The sequence below is a fragment of the Calypte anna genome, chromosome 9 (assembly GCF_003957555.1).
Source record: "Calypte anna isolate BGI_N300 chromosome 9, bCalAnn1_v1.p, whole genome shotgun sequence".
NCBI classification, from domain to species: domain Eukaryota; kingdom Metazoa; phylum Chordata; class Aves; order Apodiformes; family Trochilidae; genus Calypte; species Calypte anna.
In genome coordinates, this window is record NC_044255.1 from 7,556,644 (window position 1) to 7,576,040 (window position 19,397).

General features: G+C 39.6%; 1 protein-coding gene across 1 annotated transcript in view; it reads left to right on the forward strand.

The window, feature by feature from the left end:
• The first annotated feature begins 234 nt into the window (after nucleotides 1–234).
• Nucleotides 235–19,397, forward strand: part of LOC103527356 (vesicle-associated membrane protein 2) — a 37,069-nt gene continuing 17,906 nt past the window's right edge. The window contains exon 1 of the mRNA XM_030456315.1: nucleotides 235–497. Coding sequence (XP_030312175.1) covers nucleotides 496–497 — 2 coding nt within the window. The 5' untranslated portion in view covers nucleotides 235–495. The remainder of the gene's footprint in view (nucleotides 498–19,397) is intronic.

Below are 19,397 nucleotides of genomic sequence, written 5' to 3' on the forward strand. Positions count from 1 at the left end.
GAGGGCTTGGGGTTTTTTGTTTGTTTTTTGGGGGGTTTTTAGTGGTTTTTGGTTTGATTTGGTTTTCTTTCTAGAGAGGAGAGAAAGAAAGAAGGTAGTGACAGAAAGACACAAAGGTTTTCATCTAAATAATCCCCCGAGCTTCCAAGCCGGTATGAGCCCAGCCTCGGTGACCACACCCCGGCAAGACATTCCTGATGGGCTCAGGCGGAGGAGGCTGCGGCCGGAGCCCGCGGTGCCTCGGTGTCAGCCGCTCCAGGACCTTCTTCTGCCCTCGTGAGGGTGGGGAGGGGGCACCTCAGTGCCGTGCCTCTGCTTCCTACTCCGTGATGTGAGGCGCAGGCATGCTCAGTAGCCGGCTCCTACCCCTCCTATCTCAGCAACAGTGTCTACAACACCGGGAGACTGCTTGCAGCCGAAACCCCGCCGAAAGCCATCTTTGCTAGAGAGAGAGCCCTCAGGCTCCCAGATCTCGGCATCCGTTCCGGACGCGACATGTGAGTATCGGCCCCTGTCCCTGCTGCGGGACGGCTTCCCCAGCCCCTGCCCCCCAGAGCCCTGGGCGTGGGAAGCCGCCGCCCGGCCGGTGAGTGGCTGTGCTGGCTCGGCAGGAGCCGGTGGGTGTTGCCCTGTTGCTTGCTCAGCCGAGACGGGATTAACTTTTGCGACCCGTTTGGATGTCGGTGCGGTGAGGGGTGGAAAGGGGAAGAGAATGCCCGGGGCTGCCGAGTCCCCTGCGGCCGGCACCGTGCGGCTGCGGGCGCTGGGGAAGGCTCCCCGGGGCGTGGGAGCCCAGGCTGTGGCAAGCAGCATCACGGTCTGATTACGCGGCGGTGCGATTAGCCTGTGAGCGCTTGGATGGGCTCTCACTGGTGTTTATCCAGCTGCCAGGCACCACTGGAGACCATTATTGACACGTTTCTAACTAACTCACATTAATACTCAAAAAGAAATGCTGGGCCAACATCCTCAACAGGTTCGAGTCAGGATTGCTTGATAGCCTGAGTCACTGGGTGCTGCTGATCAACAGCTGCTGGGTCCCGTTTATTTTAACTGTTTAGGGTAATGTTCTCTCTGGAATACTTGCTGGCTGACCGAGTCAGCCTCACCCTTTTTAGTACCAGTGGCTTCCTGTCAAAAGAGCATGGTAATTATCTGTTACCTCTTGTTCGCATCTCTTCAAATATCTTTTCCAAGTCTTTACATTCAGCATTAAAAAAAGCATTAGTAGTCCCTTCTAGGCAGGAATATGAAACCCCCATACTCAATTCTTAAACCAAAAGTGTGCTAAGTAGGTATTGATTGGACCCCTGTTCATTCACAAAACAACTCGGGTAGCTAAATGCATCATCGTTTTACTGTCATCTCAATTCATTGCTCATTCCCACTGACTCCTAAGAGACAGCCAGAGATGTCTATAACAGTCACTGACATGTGGTGTTGTAAAATATGTATGAGATCAAACATCTGCTGGTATTGGGTAGTTTCTGAAGAATTGGAGCTTGGTTGATTCAGACAAGATGAGGGGTTGAAACAGTCATGGTAATCTGTAATCAAATTAGTTTTAAAATATTTACAATGATCAACTGTTCTTCATGAGGGGGTTTCAAACTAAAACTTACAATCACACATTCTGAAATGTTTGTTTTCTTCTTCAGTGTTATTTCCTATGTAGTATGTTGGACAATAAGCTTTAGAAATGTTGCCTAATAGCATGGAATGCTTTGGAACTAAAAAGAAATATATCTATAAAATGATTCTGTATGTAAACACTGAGCTCCATCTAGCAAAAGCCAGGTCATTGTAAGCTTCTGTTGCCTGGTTATGTTTGTGTCAAGAGCCAGATGATGACATCAGATAGTTTTATTTGCATGTGAACTCCACTTCCATGATTGATAAAGGGTTTGCTGCTGTAGTATTAGTATCAGACACAAAGCAGTAATTCAATGTTTAACTTAACCTGTGTATATTTCAGTCTTGGTCTATATATGTGTTCATGAGAGCATTTGTACTGAAAGCAGAAAGGGCACTGCTAAGAGAATTTGGTCATACTTCTTTGTAGAGGATGTGCATCAGACTTCTGAAAACAAATTAGAAGAACAAGGGAAAGCAGCTTTTGTCAATTTTGGCAATACAGATTGGCAGTTTGATAATGGAAATAAAGCCAAAACAAATAAGCAGCTTGTCACTGGAGGTGTCAGTTGGCATCCGTTTCATTGCCTGCTATTATAATGAAAATTTTTTTCCACATCAGCATGAGTATCATGTCCCAGTAGCTTCTGAGTTACTGATGTATGACAGAGATAAATGTGTACTAGCTAGTGACTTATAGAAGCAGCTACAGTTGTAGTTCACTAGGCTATAAAAGCTAATTGCTAGTGAGCACTGAATACTCTCTAGAGTTTACTTCTGCTGTGACACCTGTAGAATACTGCAAACGTGCACTCCTCTGGTGTGCACACACAGACCTGCACGTGACACACGATGCTGTCTCTTCAGCTGGTGTGAACTGGTGTTCAGGAACTCCTTCATCCAGCCAAATGACGTCTCCATCTGATCTTGGTCTGCTGTCCCTAAAGCAGCTTTCAAGGAGTGCTCAAGAAATAGGACAAGAAAACATGGGTGTGCAGTGGTATTCTCTGAATACTTTGACAGTTCCTAGTGATTAAGGGCTCAGGGAGTGTCTGAACCTGAGGAGACTTCTCTGTATTTCCTGACTGACTGGATTTTGTTGTTGTTTCAGAAAGGTGTTTGGCTGCTCTATTTGCAGTGTTTTGTGGCAAGGAGCTCCACAGCTGGACCCTGCAGGGTGTGAAGGCATCTGCCTGTTGGTTTTGAGCCTTGCAGATAGCAGGTTCTGTCTGATCTTTCTCTTGCATTGGAGATCTGTGAACAGTGCTTCTTACCATCTTCTCTGTGGTCCAGGATTGTGTATCTGCCCAGCAGATCTGCACTGGTTTACATCAGGTGGGAATCTGTCCCCCTGGTCTCTTTTGCAGTGAGTACAAGCCCAGGAAGGTATGTTCAGTGAACAGGCATCTTTTGCCTTGGTGCAGGCAGAGGAGGGGAAGCTCTGGCTTAAGAGAGAAATACAAGAGCAAGAACAGAGAAGGGCTGGATCATGCCAATGCAGCTGAGAAGACTGTTCCAGGTGTTCCAGGGAAAGAGAAGAGATGAGGAGCAGTGCAGGAAGATGAGGACAAGTAAATGGTGCTCAAAGCTGAGATGCTTATAGGCTTTGTTCCTTTCTGGAAAACAGACTAACAGTAGCAGGTAAAGTACATGGTTTTGTTCCTTTCACAGTGGTCACATCTCAATAGCTAATTACATATAATAGAAGCTCATGGCATCATGTCATCTGTTGTTTACAGACAGGTCAGTGACCAGACAGCAGGGTGCCTTTGATTACATTAACCCAGTACAAATGTGCTCTATTCTAGGGCACAACTTGTGTGAGACAAGCAACAAAGCAAAGCACCTGGCTTTCCCTGGGGCAGAACTGCCTCTCATTCCTAGGGCAGCAGTTAGAGCTTTCCAAACAAACAAAAAAATCCTTCTGCCTGTTTTAGAGCAGCAAGGAGTATATCCTGGAGGGGACGGATGGGATTAAAATGGTCTCCCAAGTTGTAATGAGTCTGTTCTGGTTGAATGTCAATTCAGTTTCTTTGAAAAGAGGGTGTGCCTGTGTCCTCCTTCTGTTAGTAGAGTGGTACTTTGTCCTCCTTTTCTGGGAATCACTTTATGAAGCTGGGAAAAATCTCTACTGTCATTATTTGGAGCCATTACTAGCAATTAACTAGGCTGGTGTTTTTAATAACTCAATTCCTTTTTCCCTGATGTTTGTAGTTGAGCCCTCTAAACTCTTTTCCATTATCCACTGAACAACCACCAAATGATTGCAAGGTGGTGTTTTTAACTGCTCAGTTATGACAATCTTATGTTTTTCTGTGTAAAGTAACAAATTGAAATTGATCTGCATGTCCATTTGCAAGTAAGTGTTTTGTCAGTTGCAATTATATTGTAGCTTCTGTACTGGGTGATGTAATTAGATTGGAAGTCCCTGACCAAATGTTCTGAACTACCTGATCAAGTTCCTTGATCTGTTCAGATCAAAATTTAATAAGAAAAATGTAGAAAAAAAGAAAGTATTTCTATTTCAGAGTAACTGAGAGAGAAATTTAATTTACCAGGTGATAACTTACACCTGATGGACTCAGTATCACTGGGTCAAAAGAGAATAGTTTTAGAAAACAGAGATTCTCCTATGATGACCTATGATTCAAAGATGAAATCCATAGTGTTTCAGGAATTGTTTCTTGTTAATTTTTTTCTTTGAAGTCCATTGCAATACTCTCTAAATGCAAACTGGTAAATGTATTGAAATCAAGTGTTGTCACTGCTTGTTTATACATCAGAACTGCAGTTCCCTTGTGTTTTGTAAACACCAAATAGTTTGCGCTTGCAAGGAGTTGATGTTGTGGACTTCACTGTAGATTTTATTATTAAGCATGTTGATACCTTGCAGAAATGAGACAGCCTCTGCAAGGAGCTGGAAACAGAAAGAGAACTGATGGGCAGTGGTAATACACTGGAGGCTGTGATGTATCCTCTTAGAATGCTGTCCTTATGATGGCCTCTAACTAGGAAAGGAAGTTTACACAGAGTTTACAAAATTCCTTATGGTGGTCTACAGATGAGCTGAAGAGAGAAAATACCAAATGATAAGTTATTGTACTGAGGTGCTGTTAGTGCCTCATACTGGACAGATGCTGATTTGCTTTTAAGCTGCTTACACCAGATCCAGATGGGAATTATATCTTGAACTTTTAATGGGAAAATGAAATTGAAAAATTGAAGAGTGTTAAAATCCATTCATTTTAGGGAAAGGGGTTTCCTTAGTTCCCATTCTGGATGTGGGAAAATGTTGTACTACAAAATTATCAAAAGGCTTCTCTGTGTTCTGTTTGTGTTTGGACATACTAAAAAAATCCTTTCTGATGGAAAGAACTTGGGCACTGGCTTCACTGGCTTCTCAGCACCTCCTCTGCACCCACAGAAAGGCCAGGGTACTGGCTCTGGGAGGTGGGCAGTGTTGTAATACACTGTTTGCCCTTTTAGACACTGAGGTCCTGATTCGGGCCGTGTAGCAGCTTTTTAGAAATATGTGGGTCCTAGCAAAGCTTTCCTAGATACTATGAAAATCAGTAACTATCCCTAAACCCACCTGATATCTGCTTCAGGAGATTAATGGATAGAAATTGCACTTATTAATTTGAATTCACATGCAAATATAGCTCTTCTTTATCATGCTTGTGAATCTGGCCCTACTCAGGGCCTTAATTACAGTGTGCTGCAGTTAGGCAGAGGGCACTCCTGCTTGAAAGCATAAACCTGATCTGCTGTTATCCCCCAATTATTGGCACAGAAGATCACATGGGACAGTATTCTATATGTAACTTTGGAGCTTAGATGAGAATTCTAAGATCAGATATGTCTTATTGCTCCCAGTGATCACAAACAGCACTGAAAAAACCGGCAAAAAGTCTTTCTCTTTCACACACACTCTTTTAGGTTGATCTGTGGGAAAGCTTCCTGAACTCCAGTGAGGTTTGCCAATAGCTCTGATAGAGAATAGATCCCCCATTTTTCCTTCATGTGTCTCCGTTCGTATCCATTTCCAGTGTGTGCACAGAGAATAACTGCACCCAACAGCTGTCACCCATGGTGACAACTCAGATAGGGGAAAGGAAACAAAGAAACAAAGCTTTAATCAGTAGCAGCAAAACCAAAGTTGTCATCTGACCCTGAAAGGCAAGAGCACCTTGTTCTGTTACTGAGCAGCTAAACTGATTGGCAAGGAAATTTGTGCTGCTAAAAATCCTGAATGGGATGAAATCTTACAAAATGGTTACCAAAAGATAACTGGACTTGCCTCTTGGTAAAAATGCAAAGATTCCTAAATAGGCATCAGGCAATATTCTGGCAAAAATTTTGGCAGAATGACCTTGCATCCCTTATATAGGGTGGGGATGGTGGATTTTGCAGGTCTGATTTGTTAAGACTGGTTCTGGCCAAGTACTGATATTTGTGAGAGCTGTGTAAAAACACAGCTTTTGTTTGTTTTCTATTACAAGTGCGTTGGATGACAAAATGGCCCTTCTAGAAGGCTTTGGGTGCCTGGTTGTTTCCTACACTTCAAAAGCTGACTGAGATTTGATGATGACTTGTAGCCCATCAGCTTACTCAAGAATTTCAAAGTAGAATTGTCTGAGCTGGTGTCAGTGCTGTAGTTGAGAGCCATTTTGCTGATTGGGATCCAGGAAGAGCTCAGCTTGAGACCTGGTGCTGCCAGTATGAATCAGCAGATATCTTCCTGGAAGCTGTTAACAGTCTGGATATCCCAAGTGCTTAGCAGAGATCCCACCAGGCTACAGAAGTCAGCTTCTGAAATGTTTGGCTTCTTATTTTCCAGCAAGGAGAGATGTACAGTCATTCCCTGACAGCTGTGATATTGTCTCCCACACATATATGATGATCACACAGTGATGTTTTTCAGCAACTTTGTTTACAAGATGATATAAGTACAAACATATTTCAAGTCACTTAACATTCTGATGCTTTTTTTCTGAACATTTTGGGAAGACTAGGAGAAGGGAATGGGAAGGCAGAATATGTTCCATGAATCTTGGTATCTTGATACTGACACATTTTTTGTCAGTTCTCTTGTATTTTGTCTTCATAGCTGATGTGTGGCCACAACAACAACGTAAAAGCAGAGACCCTTGCATTGCCCTTGTTGTGATGATCAGTTTTATGCAGTTTGCTCAAGGAGAAAATGAACAGATTTTATTTTCTGTGCAGGGACTGAAATGTTTCAGAAGTAGAACAATCTAACAGAAATCACAGCTGACAGATGCTTTTCTTGTTCAACTCCCACCTGGCAAAGCCAGTTACAAACTATGCAGGTTAATATTATTCTTGTTACTAACTCCCAGATAGCTGTTTGCGGAGGATTTCCCTCACCACCATGGTTTTAGAAATAGAGCTTTTTTTCAGCCCTGAGCCCCCTCTACCAACTCTACCCACAGGAGCACCCTGTCATGAAGAAAGAGGGCTCTTTGACTTAGACTAAAACATAAGAATTAGAGAATTAAAGACTCTCTTATTGGGGTGGGGGAAAGAGGTGAACAAGTCGGATACTGGGTGTGGATGAATCTAGAGGGGCAGGGATGCATCTTGGGGCAGGGAACATTTTATCCAGAGGGAAGAGAAGCATTGCTCTCTCGGAAGTCCCCTCGTTCCTGTGCACTGTCAGTGAACAAGAGGTACCAAGATTTCTGAGTAACTTGCTGTAGTCTTGGAGGAATCTGTAGTTCTTTCAGCAAGTAGAACTTCAGAAACCTTAAGTTTCACTGCACTGAATGGTTGCTAGTATTGAAGTCACTTACAGCATCAAGTGCTACCCAGCAAAGGGAAAAGGAGTCTGAGACATTATAGGATTTAGGGAGTTAAATCCCAAATCCTCAGGGGCTCTATGGCTGGTGGCTCTACAAGAGGCTCAGATTAGGTTCAGCTCAAAGTTAAATCATTGTCTACAAGGTACTTCCACTCTGAGGTGCTGCAACAGCATAGCAAAACTTGAAGGAAACATTAAAACAGTAGGAACAATATGTACTTCAGAAGGTAACTCCCAATGAATTAAGCATTATATTCTTTGAGTGCACCTAAAAAATCTCCAAATATTGTAAAACATTGAACAACTTAAGCAGTGACTAGCCGAATGTGCATTTACATTAAACTGCAATATTTCTGTTGGTTTTTTTTAGTGATGGTGTTTGTCTCTGGGTTTGTTCTACCATTGCTTGTCCATAAGACCCAGTCTGGTTTACAGTGATGGCAGCTGTTCCCCAGCGTGGACCAGAGTAATTGTGTTTCAGTGTCTGGATGTTTGAAACAGTGCAAAACTCCTCTAGTTAAAAGGATTTTTCTGGAAGGCTTATGTTTATTTCTATAATCTTTGTTTTGCTTTGAAACTGATTTGGCAGGTTGCTTGTGGGATTATGCATATAAACAGCAAAGGAAAGTACTTATGAAGAAAGATTTCTTCATACTTTCTAAAAAAATTTTCATCAGGGGTTTAGCATCAAAAATGAGAATCCTCTGGTTTGAAATGTGGCAGAGAAGTGTTGTGAACAACAGACAGGGCATAGCAACCTGGTGAGCCTACAGGGAGCAGACAAATATAGGTGTTTACGCCTGCAGCTTGCCTCACCAAGCCAACGTTCAGTCTCTGGGCAGCACAGTCAGAGCCCAGCCTGGCAGTCAGGTGTCTCAGGAAGTGACTCATTTGCTGAAGACACAGTTTGCTGTTGTTTTCCCTGTGTTTCCTTGTTAACCTGCAGATGGTGTATCTCAAAATCTACCTTCCCTGCAACTTCCCAGTAGGGAGTGTGACTTGTCTGCCTGTATTTGAGACTTCCCTTCCTGAGGTGGCTTCACTGCTGATTGATGATAGATTTACCAACCAGCAGGCATCAACTACAGCTCCAAGTGACAGAGGGCTCCTAGCATCACTTCCTATAGAAATGGTCCACCTTTGACTGTACGGGGATGGTAGCATGCATTTTGGGGCTCTAACAGCAGAAACATCAAGCAGGCTGTCAGTGGTGACAGGAGACAGGATTGTGGTAATTCTCTTGTGTTGTCAAATAAACGAAGGGAGTGCCTCTGCTTTTAAATACAATTTCATTTTGGTCAGAGTAGAATAATCTGTGTTATCTATTCTTGGCTGTCTCTTTGAGAGAATAAACTAGGCAAACTTGGCTTTATTCTTTCACAAAAGACTGCTTGTAGGCTGAGGTCAGAAGAAAATTAATATAGAATATGTGAGGGATTAAGTCAAGGGCTTCAGATCTTTTCTTCTGAATTTCAGAAAAGCCTTTGCTTTTTCTGTTCTGTCAGGCTCCAACCTTGTAAATCGTTCCTTAATTTTAGTGGTGTCTCTCCTCCCATCTTCAAAGTGGAACAAAGGGAAGACACTGTAGTTGGCTTTCCTTTCCCTTAAAAAAATTAAAATAAAAACTCAAGGACTTTTAGTTATCTTTAATTACTAGGTCTCTGCCCAAGTAATGGAGAGTGCTGGGAACTAGAAGTTCCTTATAGCCATAACAAAGATGTGATTCTTCTTCAGAAACCTTTACTATTCCAAGATGTAGTGTATTTTGTATTTGCAAGTAACACATAGATTTTTATGAAGACCTTACTCTTAGGCATATTCCCATAAATTCTCAGGATGTTAATTCAGAGATCAAAAAGACAAGTATGCTGACCTTACAGAGATTATGAGAGAAGACATTAATACTCCGTGAGAAGTGTGAGATTTGCAGGTGAGAAGATACTCGGCCCAGGAACAAACACCTCTGCCTAGGAGTATGCAGACTTTTTTCAAATTACTATTGTTAAAGACAGCTGTTTTGTACCAACGGGTATAGAAAATGCCCAATTTAGATGTTTCCATGATGCTGTGCAAGAGCTACCATATATACCAGTGCTATATTGCAAATTGTGTTCTATTTGACAACTCAGTGTTTTGCTCTGTCTTTAGGAATAAAAGCTTGAGAAGTTGCTATTTTTTTGCATGTGTGTGCATTAGATGGGTTGGCTTGGGACAGACAAACTGGCTCTGACAAATACTGATTTCTTCCCAGTTGTACTTTGCTTTACACAGGATGTGTTGTTGGTACTTAACTTGTCCACCCGGAGGAACCCTTTATGGCAAGTTCAATGACAGCAAAACAGTAGAAGTATTTTTCATGTGTCTACAGCATCAGAATAGCAGATGATACATTTCATAGAGGGGCAGTGTGTGGTGGTTGGTTGCACAGCCCTGTTCATAAAAGCTGAGGGTTGGTATAATGCCATAATAGGTAAAAAAGGATGCATCAAGCATCTTTTTCATTCCTTCTTGTCCCCAGTCTGTAATATGTGTGTAAGTAAAGCAAACTGATTCTGGCAATATAGCAATAATACTGTATTAGTGATATACAAGTAGCTGAAATCAAGAGAAATGTGTGGTGGACCAGAGCAACAACATGGTTCAGAGAGGCAGGCAGTGGTTGGAAAGTTCAAGTGAATGCCTAAGCCTGAAAACTCCTTGAAGAGGGGGTTGAGAGATTTCCCTCTGAAAACACGGGTCTGAAAGACAGCTTTTTAAATTGGGGGAACAAGAAGTTAATTTTAGTTAGGATAATGGCTTTAATAGACTAAAACCCATTACATACCCCTCTGTGTCTTAAAGACAGTGATACTGCCATCCTCAGTACTGCACAGATTTACACCATATAAATATTGACAAATGAACCAAAGAAGAATTAACATCTTTTTGGAAAATTAAGACAAATACAGTTATTTCAGGTATTTTATAGATGGTTTTTTTCCTTGAGAATCAGCAACTGTTAATGGGAATTATGAGAGAAGACAGAACATCCTGGCTTGGATTGAATAACATAAGTGATTAAAAATTATTTATGTAGTTCTCTTACATACTTATAGTTATCCAAGAGCTTTAATGAATGTCTTTGCTATTGTGCTCCAAATTTATCTCACTGAATTGAGTTAGTATGGGATTGTGTCACCATCACAGTGCTCAAGAAACTGATGCGTTAGAAGAAGTTAAGAATTCCGTCCTCTTTCTTCTTTAAAAACACTAGGAAATAAAACAGCATACAACAACCCTTACTGCCTGGCTGGAAAGGTGACTTCAGGGTGGTGGCTTTTGCTGTTCGTGGTTCTTTGTAACTGCTGCAAGCGTGTCTGCTGTTTGGTGATACATAGGATAGTAAGTACCAGGTAAGTGACAAAACGAAATAGAGGACCAAGAGGTTGCTGTAGCAGGATGCTGCTAGAAGGAAAGATATTGTGGTCCAGTGAGGCTCATGTAAAGTGGGTTACTGGGGTAAGCCATAGCCATACATGCCTTCCTCTTTTTTGCCTCTTTCCTCACATTTGATCTGTAACAAACTCTGACTACCTTTGAGTGTCTTTGCTCTTTTGTAGTTACTCTGGCTCACAAAACCTCTTGTGTAGTGAGTTTTCTCCAGCAGTGTGTGCACAATGCCTGTCTTTTAGATTTTTTCATCAGAGGCTGTATCTTAGGATATCAGAAATAAACTTGTCTGGCTTGCTTCAAGTTTGAAGTTTGATCTCCTAAACGTTAAGAAATTAAGAAGAAAGAAAAAAAAAAAAAAAGGAACCATCATGCTGTGACATGTACAGAGAAGAGAAAACTATGGACTGGGTAAAATATCTTCTCACTAGAAAAGATCTTTGAAGAGGGAAAATAAATTCCCAATGGAAAGATCAAAGCACACGAAGTTAATGGACTACAACAGGGTAAAAAAATACTTGGAGAAAAGAGTAGGTTCAAATTTAAGAGATGGAAAGAATGATGTGTGTTTGTTTGGGGTTTTTTTGGAGATAAAGAATAGTTAGATGTTTGGCTAAGAACTTCAGGTTATATGTTGGAGCTGAAGGGCTTTTAGCAGGAACAGGGATTTCTTTCCTTCTGCCTGGCACAGCCTTAAAGTTGCAGTCCTGAATTCCTGTTCTGTTGCAGTGCTCTGTGCTGGTCACTACAGCCCAATGCATCCTGTAGTGCAACAAGATCCTCTCAGGCTGATGCAGGACTGATGTAATTGAAATTAGTCTTAAAGTTGCTCTGATAGTCTGATTTGGTCCTGCTACAGTAAAAAAAAAATATATATATATATATGAAGTTTATAAAAGAAAAAAAAAAAAAAAGAAAAAAAAAAATGTTAATGGATGAAGAACTTTGGAAAAATGTTTGTTCAGTTTGTTGTTATCAAAGATGACCTGTACTGCTATAGGTATCTATGTGCCTTCATCATTGTGGCAGTGTTTGTGTTGATGACATTTGAAATGCCTCTTAAGAAGCTGGGATCAGGTGACTTTGTCCAAAGCTATGATGTCCTTCTGTGGCAGAGCATCTCACTTCTCCCCATTAGTCACCCATCCTCCCTCCAGTCCTACCACAAAGCAGAAAGTCGCAGAGGACTTGTTCCAGTGCTTTGCATGCACCAGGTGGTTTACATACACTAATTACAAATTCTTGAATCTATTGGGGGATATGCAGCCACCCAGAACTATCTGCAGGTGTTGCTTGCTGATTGCCCCCTGGTTCTTCATGTATTTGAGCAATTTCATCTCCACAAACCTGCCTGTGACCCTGTGCTATATGAGAGCTGGTGTTACCAGATGGGGTGAGGGAGGAATTAAGGTAAATCCCAGATATCCAAACATCTCTCCTCATTAAACTGCTTGTGCTTTGTGTGCTGCTCAGTTGTGTAATTTTAATTTTTTAAATAATTTCCAGGAAGTGGCTGATGTAGGAACTGCTGGGCTTGAATTTACAAGCAGCTTCAAAGTAAATTTATATTTAACTTAATTAAAAATAAAATTGTAAGCTGTTCTGTTTTGGTTTGTTAGACAGCTTCACTTTAAACTAAAAATTCTTTTTCCTTGTTTTACAGCAGCTGGAACAGCAGTAGTGTCTCTTGTCTGTCCCCAGGACACAAAAGAATTACATTAAGGAATAGAGTCCAGTGGGTGCCTAGTCCAGAAGTAGCAGAGCAACCAGAGTACAAAATTAAGTTGCTACTAGCAAAACACTTATCATCTATTCTCTTAAGATCTTTTTTATTGAGGTGTAGTATAGATCAGAGAAACAAGTGATGGGAACTGGGTGCTGCAAGAGTGTATTTCAGAGAACACATAGATTTGATTAGAAATGTAATGTAACAGAAATACTGTACCCATCTAGAAATTAGAAGAGACCTTGACCCTGAATATTTGATATTCAGAATTCTCAGTAATATGATGCCAGCGAAATTTATAAGCAGTAACTGAAGGACAGCTTTCATTGGGTGACTTATGCAGTATGCCAAGAACCGTTACAGTATTGGGGCCTTTCCCAGTGCTGGGTATGAGGCTCACACTTCTCCCACTTTTTTCTAGAACAGGTCTGTTTCAGGCCTTGCTGGGTCATGAGGAAACTGTGTACTTTGTTATGCCTGGATTCACAGTTGTATCTTTTGCTTTTACTATCTAAACCAGACATTTGGGATTGTGGATCTTGACCAAACTCTGCAACAGCTGCTGCTTACCAGTTAGATTCTGGGCCTATACAGCTGTGTGTATGTAAGGGCTAGTAGCCCGGCACCTTATAAGTAGCACATTCCTTAATTCCTTCAAAAGGAACAAATTATGGTGTTGAACGAAGGCCCAGAGCATCCAACCTGTCCTGTGGAGTAAAAGGGAATGTTACTTCCAAAGATCAGTCATGGCTACAAAAGCACAGTGTCTACTTCTCTTCCATTTCTTTCTTCTTCCAAAGCTATGTATGGCTTTTCTTTCATATATTGTCAATTCTGCCACCATTTCAGTAATAATGTATGGAAGATGATACCATAAAAAACATTGCTACAGTAGGGTAGTACTCTGAGGTTATGCTGGTAACAGTTAGCCATATTAATTTCTTTTCTTTTAATAGCTGGGAAAAAACATATGGAATCAGTGAGCAACAAAACCTCAGTTTTCATTTGAAAAAGGAAATAGAGAATGATTCACTCTAAAACCATACGCTCCAAAGGAGGAAGATTAGATTTATTGGGAACATATCTAAACATGATGGATGCTGACACCTTCATCTCTTATTTTTACTGCCATGGGTTTTCTTCACATTCAGTGAGAAAATTTACACTACAAGAAGTGTTAATGGTGTCATGCTTCCTACCCATTTTTAGCTGCCTAATTTATGAAAAGCCATTACTTGGTGAGTCATTGCTTTCACAGGATTAGTGTAGCTGAGACAGAACTTAGGGTGTTCCTTTAATTTCCATATTTGCTTGAAAAGAGCAACAGACCCATATTAAAACTGTTAGTATTTGGTGTTACAGTAGAGTTCAGAGTTTCTGCTCTATTTGATTATGTACAAATATTGCAAGCTAACAAGCTAAGCAAACAAAAAAGATTGAGACTTATCTGTATTAGAGATGCCTCACAACTCAGGGTGATGGAGGTCAAATATTTGCAAATATTACAAACAGAAGCAATCCTGGGAATCTTCAGTATAAAGAACTGTTCATGCTGCAATAGCTATTGTAGAAGCATATCTACACCCCTTTTGATCTTAAGCAGTGTTGGTTAGATGTTCACAGGTTACAAAATATAACAGCCAAGCCTGTGGATCAAGGTTTGCCCCTAATAGTAGATGAACCATGCACTGAAATACGGTTGGTCTCTATCATGAATGTAACAGGAAAAATTCAGTGTACAAAATCCTCAAGCTGTGAATAAGGTGTAGATTTCATAGGCTATATTCTATGTAACAAATAATTCAGAAAAGGAAACCTTGAGTTGATCTTTAGAACTAATTTACCCATCGATAACCTCCTAACTTGTCACAAAAGTTGTGTGTTACAGATTCAGTGTCTTTCACTCATTTAGAAGCTCTTAAAAGCCTATATATCTTTTTTCTGCTACAGAGTTTCCATGCAAGTCTACATCCAGGGGCAGTTTGTTTCTGTTTTGTGTAGGTTTCATAGTTGAAGAGCCTGTATCTAGCTGCACAGCACCTACCAGGCAGTGCAACTGCCCATCTGTAACTTCTATATTTGCCTTGCTGGGAAGTCTGTTGTGCAGTTAAGTCAATTCGACCTATGGCTGAGTTACCTTCAAACTATTCTGTTAAAGAAATAATAATTTTTGGGTGCTATCAGTAAAGAATAATCAAATGAAGCTCACTAACTCTCCGTTGTTTTCCACTGGAAAATCAGAAGGGGATCAATCTGGGGAAATGAAATTATACTATTGCTCAAGGTTCTTTTTCCTCCCCAATTTCTTTCTATTCTGTCAGCTCCTTCTTACTCACACCAATTACTCTGACTTAAGAAATTACAAAGCTCTTCATAATAGTGCTTGAAGACTGGTATGTTAGCTGTGTAAATTCTGCAGCTGCTACAAAGCTAAGTAACTCTGAAGCCACAACCTTTTTTTTTTACTTTTTTTTTTTTTACTTTTTTTTTTTTTTTTTTTTTTTTTACTTTTTTTTGTTTGGTTGGTTTCAGCTAAAGATCTTTTGTATAAGAGAGATCCACTTTTTTCCTAGGATTTTTTAAATCCTTGAAGATTTAAAGGACAAAAAGGAAAAAAAGTAGAATAGTGAAACATACACATAAGGTTGGGGGAAAATAAATTGCTGGTGGCTTGCTAAATGGTATTACAGACACTAAGTATAGATCCTGTTACAGAATTGGTATATGTACATGTCTTTATGTGTAAACTTTCAAAGGAGGTGTTAGAAAGTAAATCCAAGATGACCCTTAAAATCTGTCATCAAGCTGATCATTTGAGAATGCTTAATAAGTACTGTAGGTAAGTAAAATGAAACATTCTTATACTGTTGTCTTCTAGTATGAGTCTGTGGTGGAGATGGAAGCCCATTGGAACTGATGTTTATAAGAAGATTTGAAATGCTTTAAGTATTCAGAATTGAGCTTTCCACTGCACTCTTCCAGTCAGAAATTTCTTAATGGGAAAGTGTTATTCACTGACCATATATCTGAATTTTGGGGCAAATTTAGCAGTTGTGTGGTTGCCTCTTTACTCTTCTGCTAAACTTGATAGAGTTCCTGAAGTGTTGGGAAACCAGTGGTTAGGTAGAGAAAAGTCAGTAGGGGAACCTAAATAGCTGTGGGTTACTGTGGATGGCTGTATGAAGGGGTTGTCTGGACCTCACCACAGCAGCAAACGATGCTCCTTAGAAGGGAAAAGGTGGTTGAGCCAGGATCTCAACATGTTACAACTTAGAAAGTCTTTCAAGATTGCAAATGAGCTAAGCTGGAGGTATTTTGGTGACTGGCAAGTGATATAACAATCTTGGATATGAAGCAAGGCTTTATTGGTTTGGTTCCTCCTGCATCAGTTCATAATATAGTCTGTAATAATATAATCATAAACCATGGAATAAATAGAGTAATTCTGAATATTCTTGGTGTTTTAGACTAGTAGAAGGGTTAAGACTCAGTATCAATAAAAACTCACTGGGGACCCCTAACCACAAAAAAGGCAGAATCTGTATGTGAAGTGAAGAAGTACTATAATATACCATGACTGTTTTTTCTACAAATAAATAAGCAAGTGGGTTTGAGTATATTTTGCATTTTGTTTCCAAGCAAACTAACATACTAGTGGTAAAAATAAAGCAAGTCATTACTGATACACTTCCTTTGGCGTCTATACTGAAATATGTTTCATTCTGTTGTGTGCACCACAGAGATATGTGCAAGTCCAATGTGTATCTTCAGAGTAATAACTGACAAGTCAATAAGTGCAAGAATTAACAAACTCAGACCTGCCTCTTCTTTCTTTTTGTTTGACTCTATACATTCATACAAGGTTAGATGTTCTGGAAGGTGTCCATGTTTAATGGATACCATCAGAATAGCCTAATGCCTACTTTATTTACTGCTCCTTATAACTGAATCAAGGAAGAATGATCGTTCCTCTTGGACACTGATGATTGTCTCCAGTTGCACCACGGGACATCTAAAATGATAATATGGAGCTATGCCCTACTATTAGAAGACCCTTGGACATTGTCTGATACATTGAGGAGTTGGGATGGTAGTATTTTACTCTAATTGCTTTCTTCAGATGATGAGTGGTGCAATTGCTGTCATTTTTCTAGAATGAGTTAAACTAAATATGGCTTATTCAGGCATATTCACTTGACAGAATGCTCTGAATTTACATGATTAGAAAGCTCTTCAGATTAAATGCAATTCATCAAGGCATTTTTCAGAAGTAAAATACCTGTGTTATATTGGCCACTTTTCCTTTGTGATGGTAGGAATGTAATCTTACTACATTCAAGAAAAATCTCTACTACCTGTATATGCCATCAGGTACATGGGAAAATAATATCTCTAATTAGTTCCAAATGTAAAATTGCATGTGCAAGATTGAGGGATGAGCTGAAGTTATTTGTTTTAAAATTAAAAAGAAGTTACAAAGTGGTACTACAAACCTATAAAAAAGAGGCTTTTTCAGAAAATCAGGCCTGTCTAATCTTCTGAATCTCATGAATTGTTAGTCAAAATCTTAATATGCTTAGCAAAGAGTGCTAGAAGGTTTTTAATCATTGCAGTTTCTTTCAGGAAGCTTGTATATAGAAGTATGCTGCATATTCTGTGGAGCATTGTGATAAAACACAGTTATGTGGTGTCAAGATGCCAATAATCACTTTCAAATTGTTCATGCTAGTTTAAAACTCCTTGCAGACATTCTGTTGATGCACACATATAGTGCAGCACGTATAATAGCTGCTGGTAATCTTGTGAATGCAACACAGTTGTTGCAACTAGTAAGAACTTGCATTTAGTTTTAAAAAGATGTGGTATTCTTCAGTATCTCAGATGTTTTGATATTTTGATATCCTGCTTATACTAGAAACTTAAGAGAAAATGAATTTCATATGGCTGTATTCAGAGAAGCTTATAGCAAAATGCAAGAGTGAAGTAAAAACCTAGAAAGGTGCCCCCTTGATAAAGATGATGATCATCTTTTGATCATCTTTTTTCATCATGTTTACTTCCCTATGTTGCACAAAGTAAATAAACCTGCTTTAACTAGGTTGACTTAGAGTTGGTGAATTGGTGACAGTTACAGATTCTTTATTGGAAACTATTCTGTTCTTTTGACTCATGAAAGACTTGAGAGTCATTGTTAGTGACTTGAGATAAAGAGCATATGAGCAAAATACAAAGAAAGAAAACATTTAAAATTAGCAGTGCCCCAGAAGATGAGACTGCTTTCAGAACTGTTTTTTGCAAGTGATAGATTATCTTTCATTTACTTGAATAATCTGGACATAGTAGTGTGGTGAGATTACCATAATTACCAACCATATACTTTATCCTAAATTTGATTTAGCAGTTATTGATGAAAAATTAATTCAAAATGAGTTTGGTTTTGTTTCCAAATGAATGTCATCTTGAATCACAGTCAAAGGCCACAATACCATTAAATTCTAACTTCTTGTGTTATGCTTCACAATTTACAAAAAGTAAAAATAAGCTGTTACAAGTTAGTGTAAATGACAGCAAGGAATGGAGGTTTTTGTTCAGTTTTTTTTTACTTGGAATCTAGTTTTCATTTAACCATTTGAACTGATAATCCACTTATCTTAGACCATTGTGGTTTTTGTTTGCTAGACTGGAGAATAATCTAATGTCTGGCATCTGCTCCCTGAGCTCTGATGGTCACTGGTTTTGAAATACACACATTTTTACCCATACAAATATGTGGAATTATTTCAGTCTCTTTTAAATAGTCTGCATGACAAAGTCTTGCTCTAGTAACTTTTATGATGTTGAAGTGAATCTGTACTTCGTTGTGTATTATTTCTTTGACTTTTCAATTTCAAATTGCCTATGAGAAGTTGGAACATAAAACAGTTTGTTTGAAAAATTTACAAGTAATCCCTGAGAGCTGTTACCGAGTATATTATTCACAAGCTGTTAGTTGTTTTTACTTGAAGTCTGATCTAAAAAATGGAAATGTAGTCTGTTCATTTAGGCAGGATTAATTGTGTATCTTTTACTCTATTTGAAAACTGGCATCAGGCTACAAAGTCTGTTTCCCAATAACATTGTAGTTTATCTTTCTGCTAATATTTTTCTCAGCTTCTTTAAATATCCACAGGCAGCAGGTACTGTATATATTAATGTTTTTATGAGTATATTTTTAAATTTTAAAGGAAATTAGCCAGTTCTAGTAAAGATTATGAAAGTTAATCAGCCCAGTTTTAAAGAGAAAAGACAGTGAGAGAACTCTGCTTTGATCTGAATAGGCCTCTTCAGAGGTTAAAATGTACTTTGCAAAAGATCCCAGTTCCCCCAGAAGCAATGCTTCCTACCAAACTTAGAAATGAAAATTACTTCTGTTCATTTCCTATATTAAATTACTCTCTAGGTGTTCAGCCACCCTAGGATTTCATGGATAAAATAAAGAACTTGCTGTTAAGGTTTTCATGTAGCCACAAAGATTCTTCATATTCACAGCTCTTTCTTTTCTAGATATCCCAGCCCCCAAGCTGATCCATGATCAAGGGACCTGTGCTACAGATATACTTTGGTCTCACTTAGGGGCTCTAAGACTAAATATCACACAGCATACTTACAAGGGTTAGTGGACCTGACTGGTGCTGTTATAAGTGAGTTATAGGTGTTAAAGGAAGCATCAAAGTGTCTGATGAAAATATTGTTGGAAAAAAACAAGACAAGGCTGAGGAAGACAAACCTGTTTCAGCTCTGAAGTAG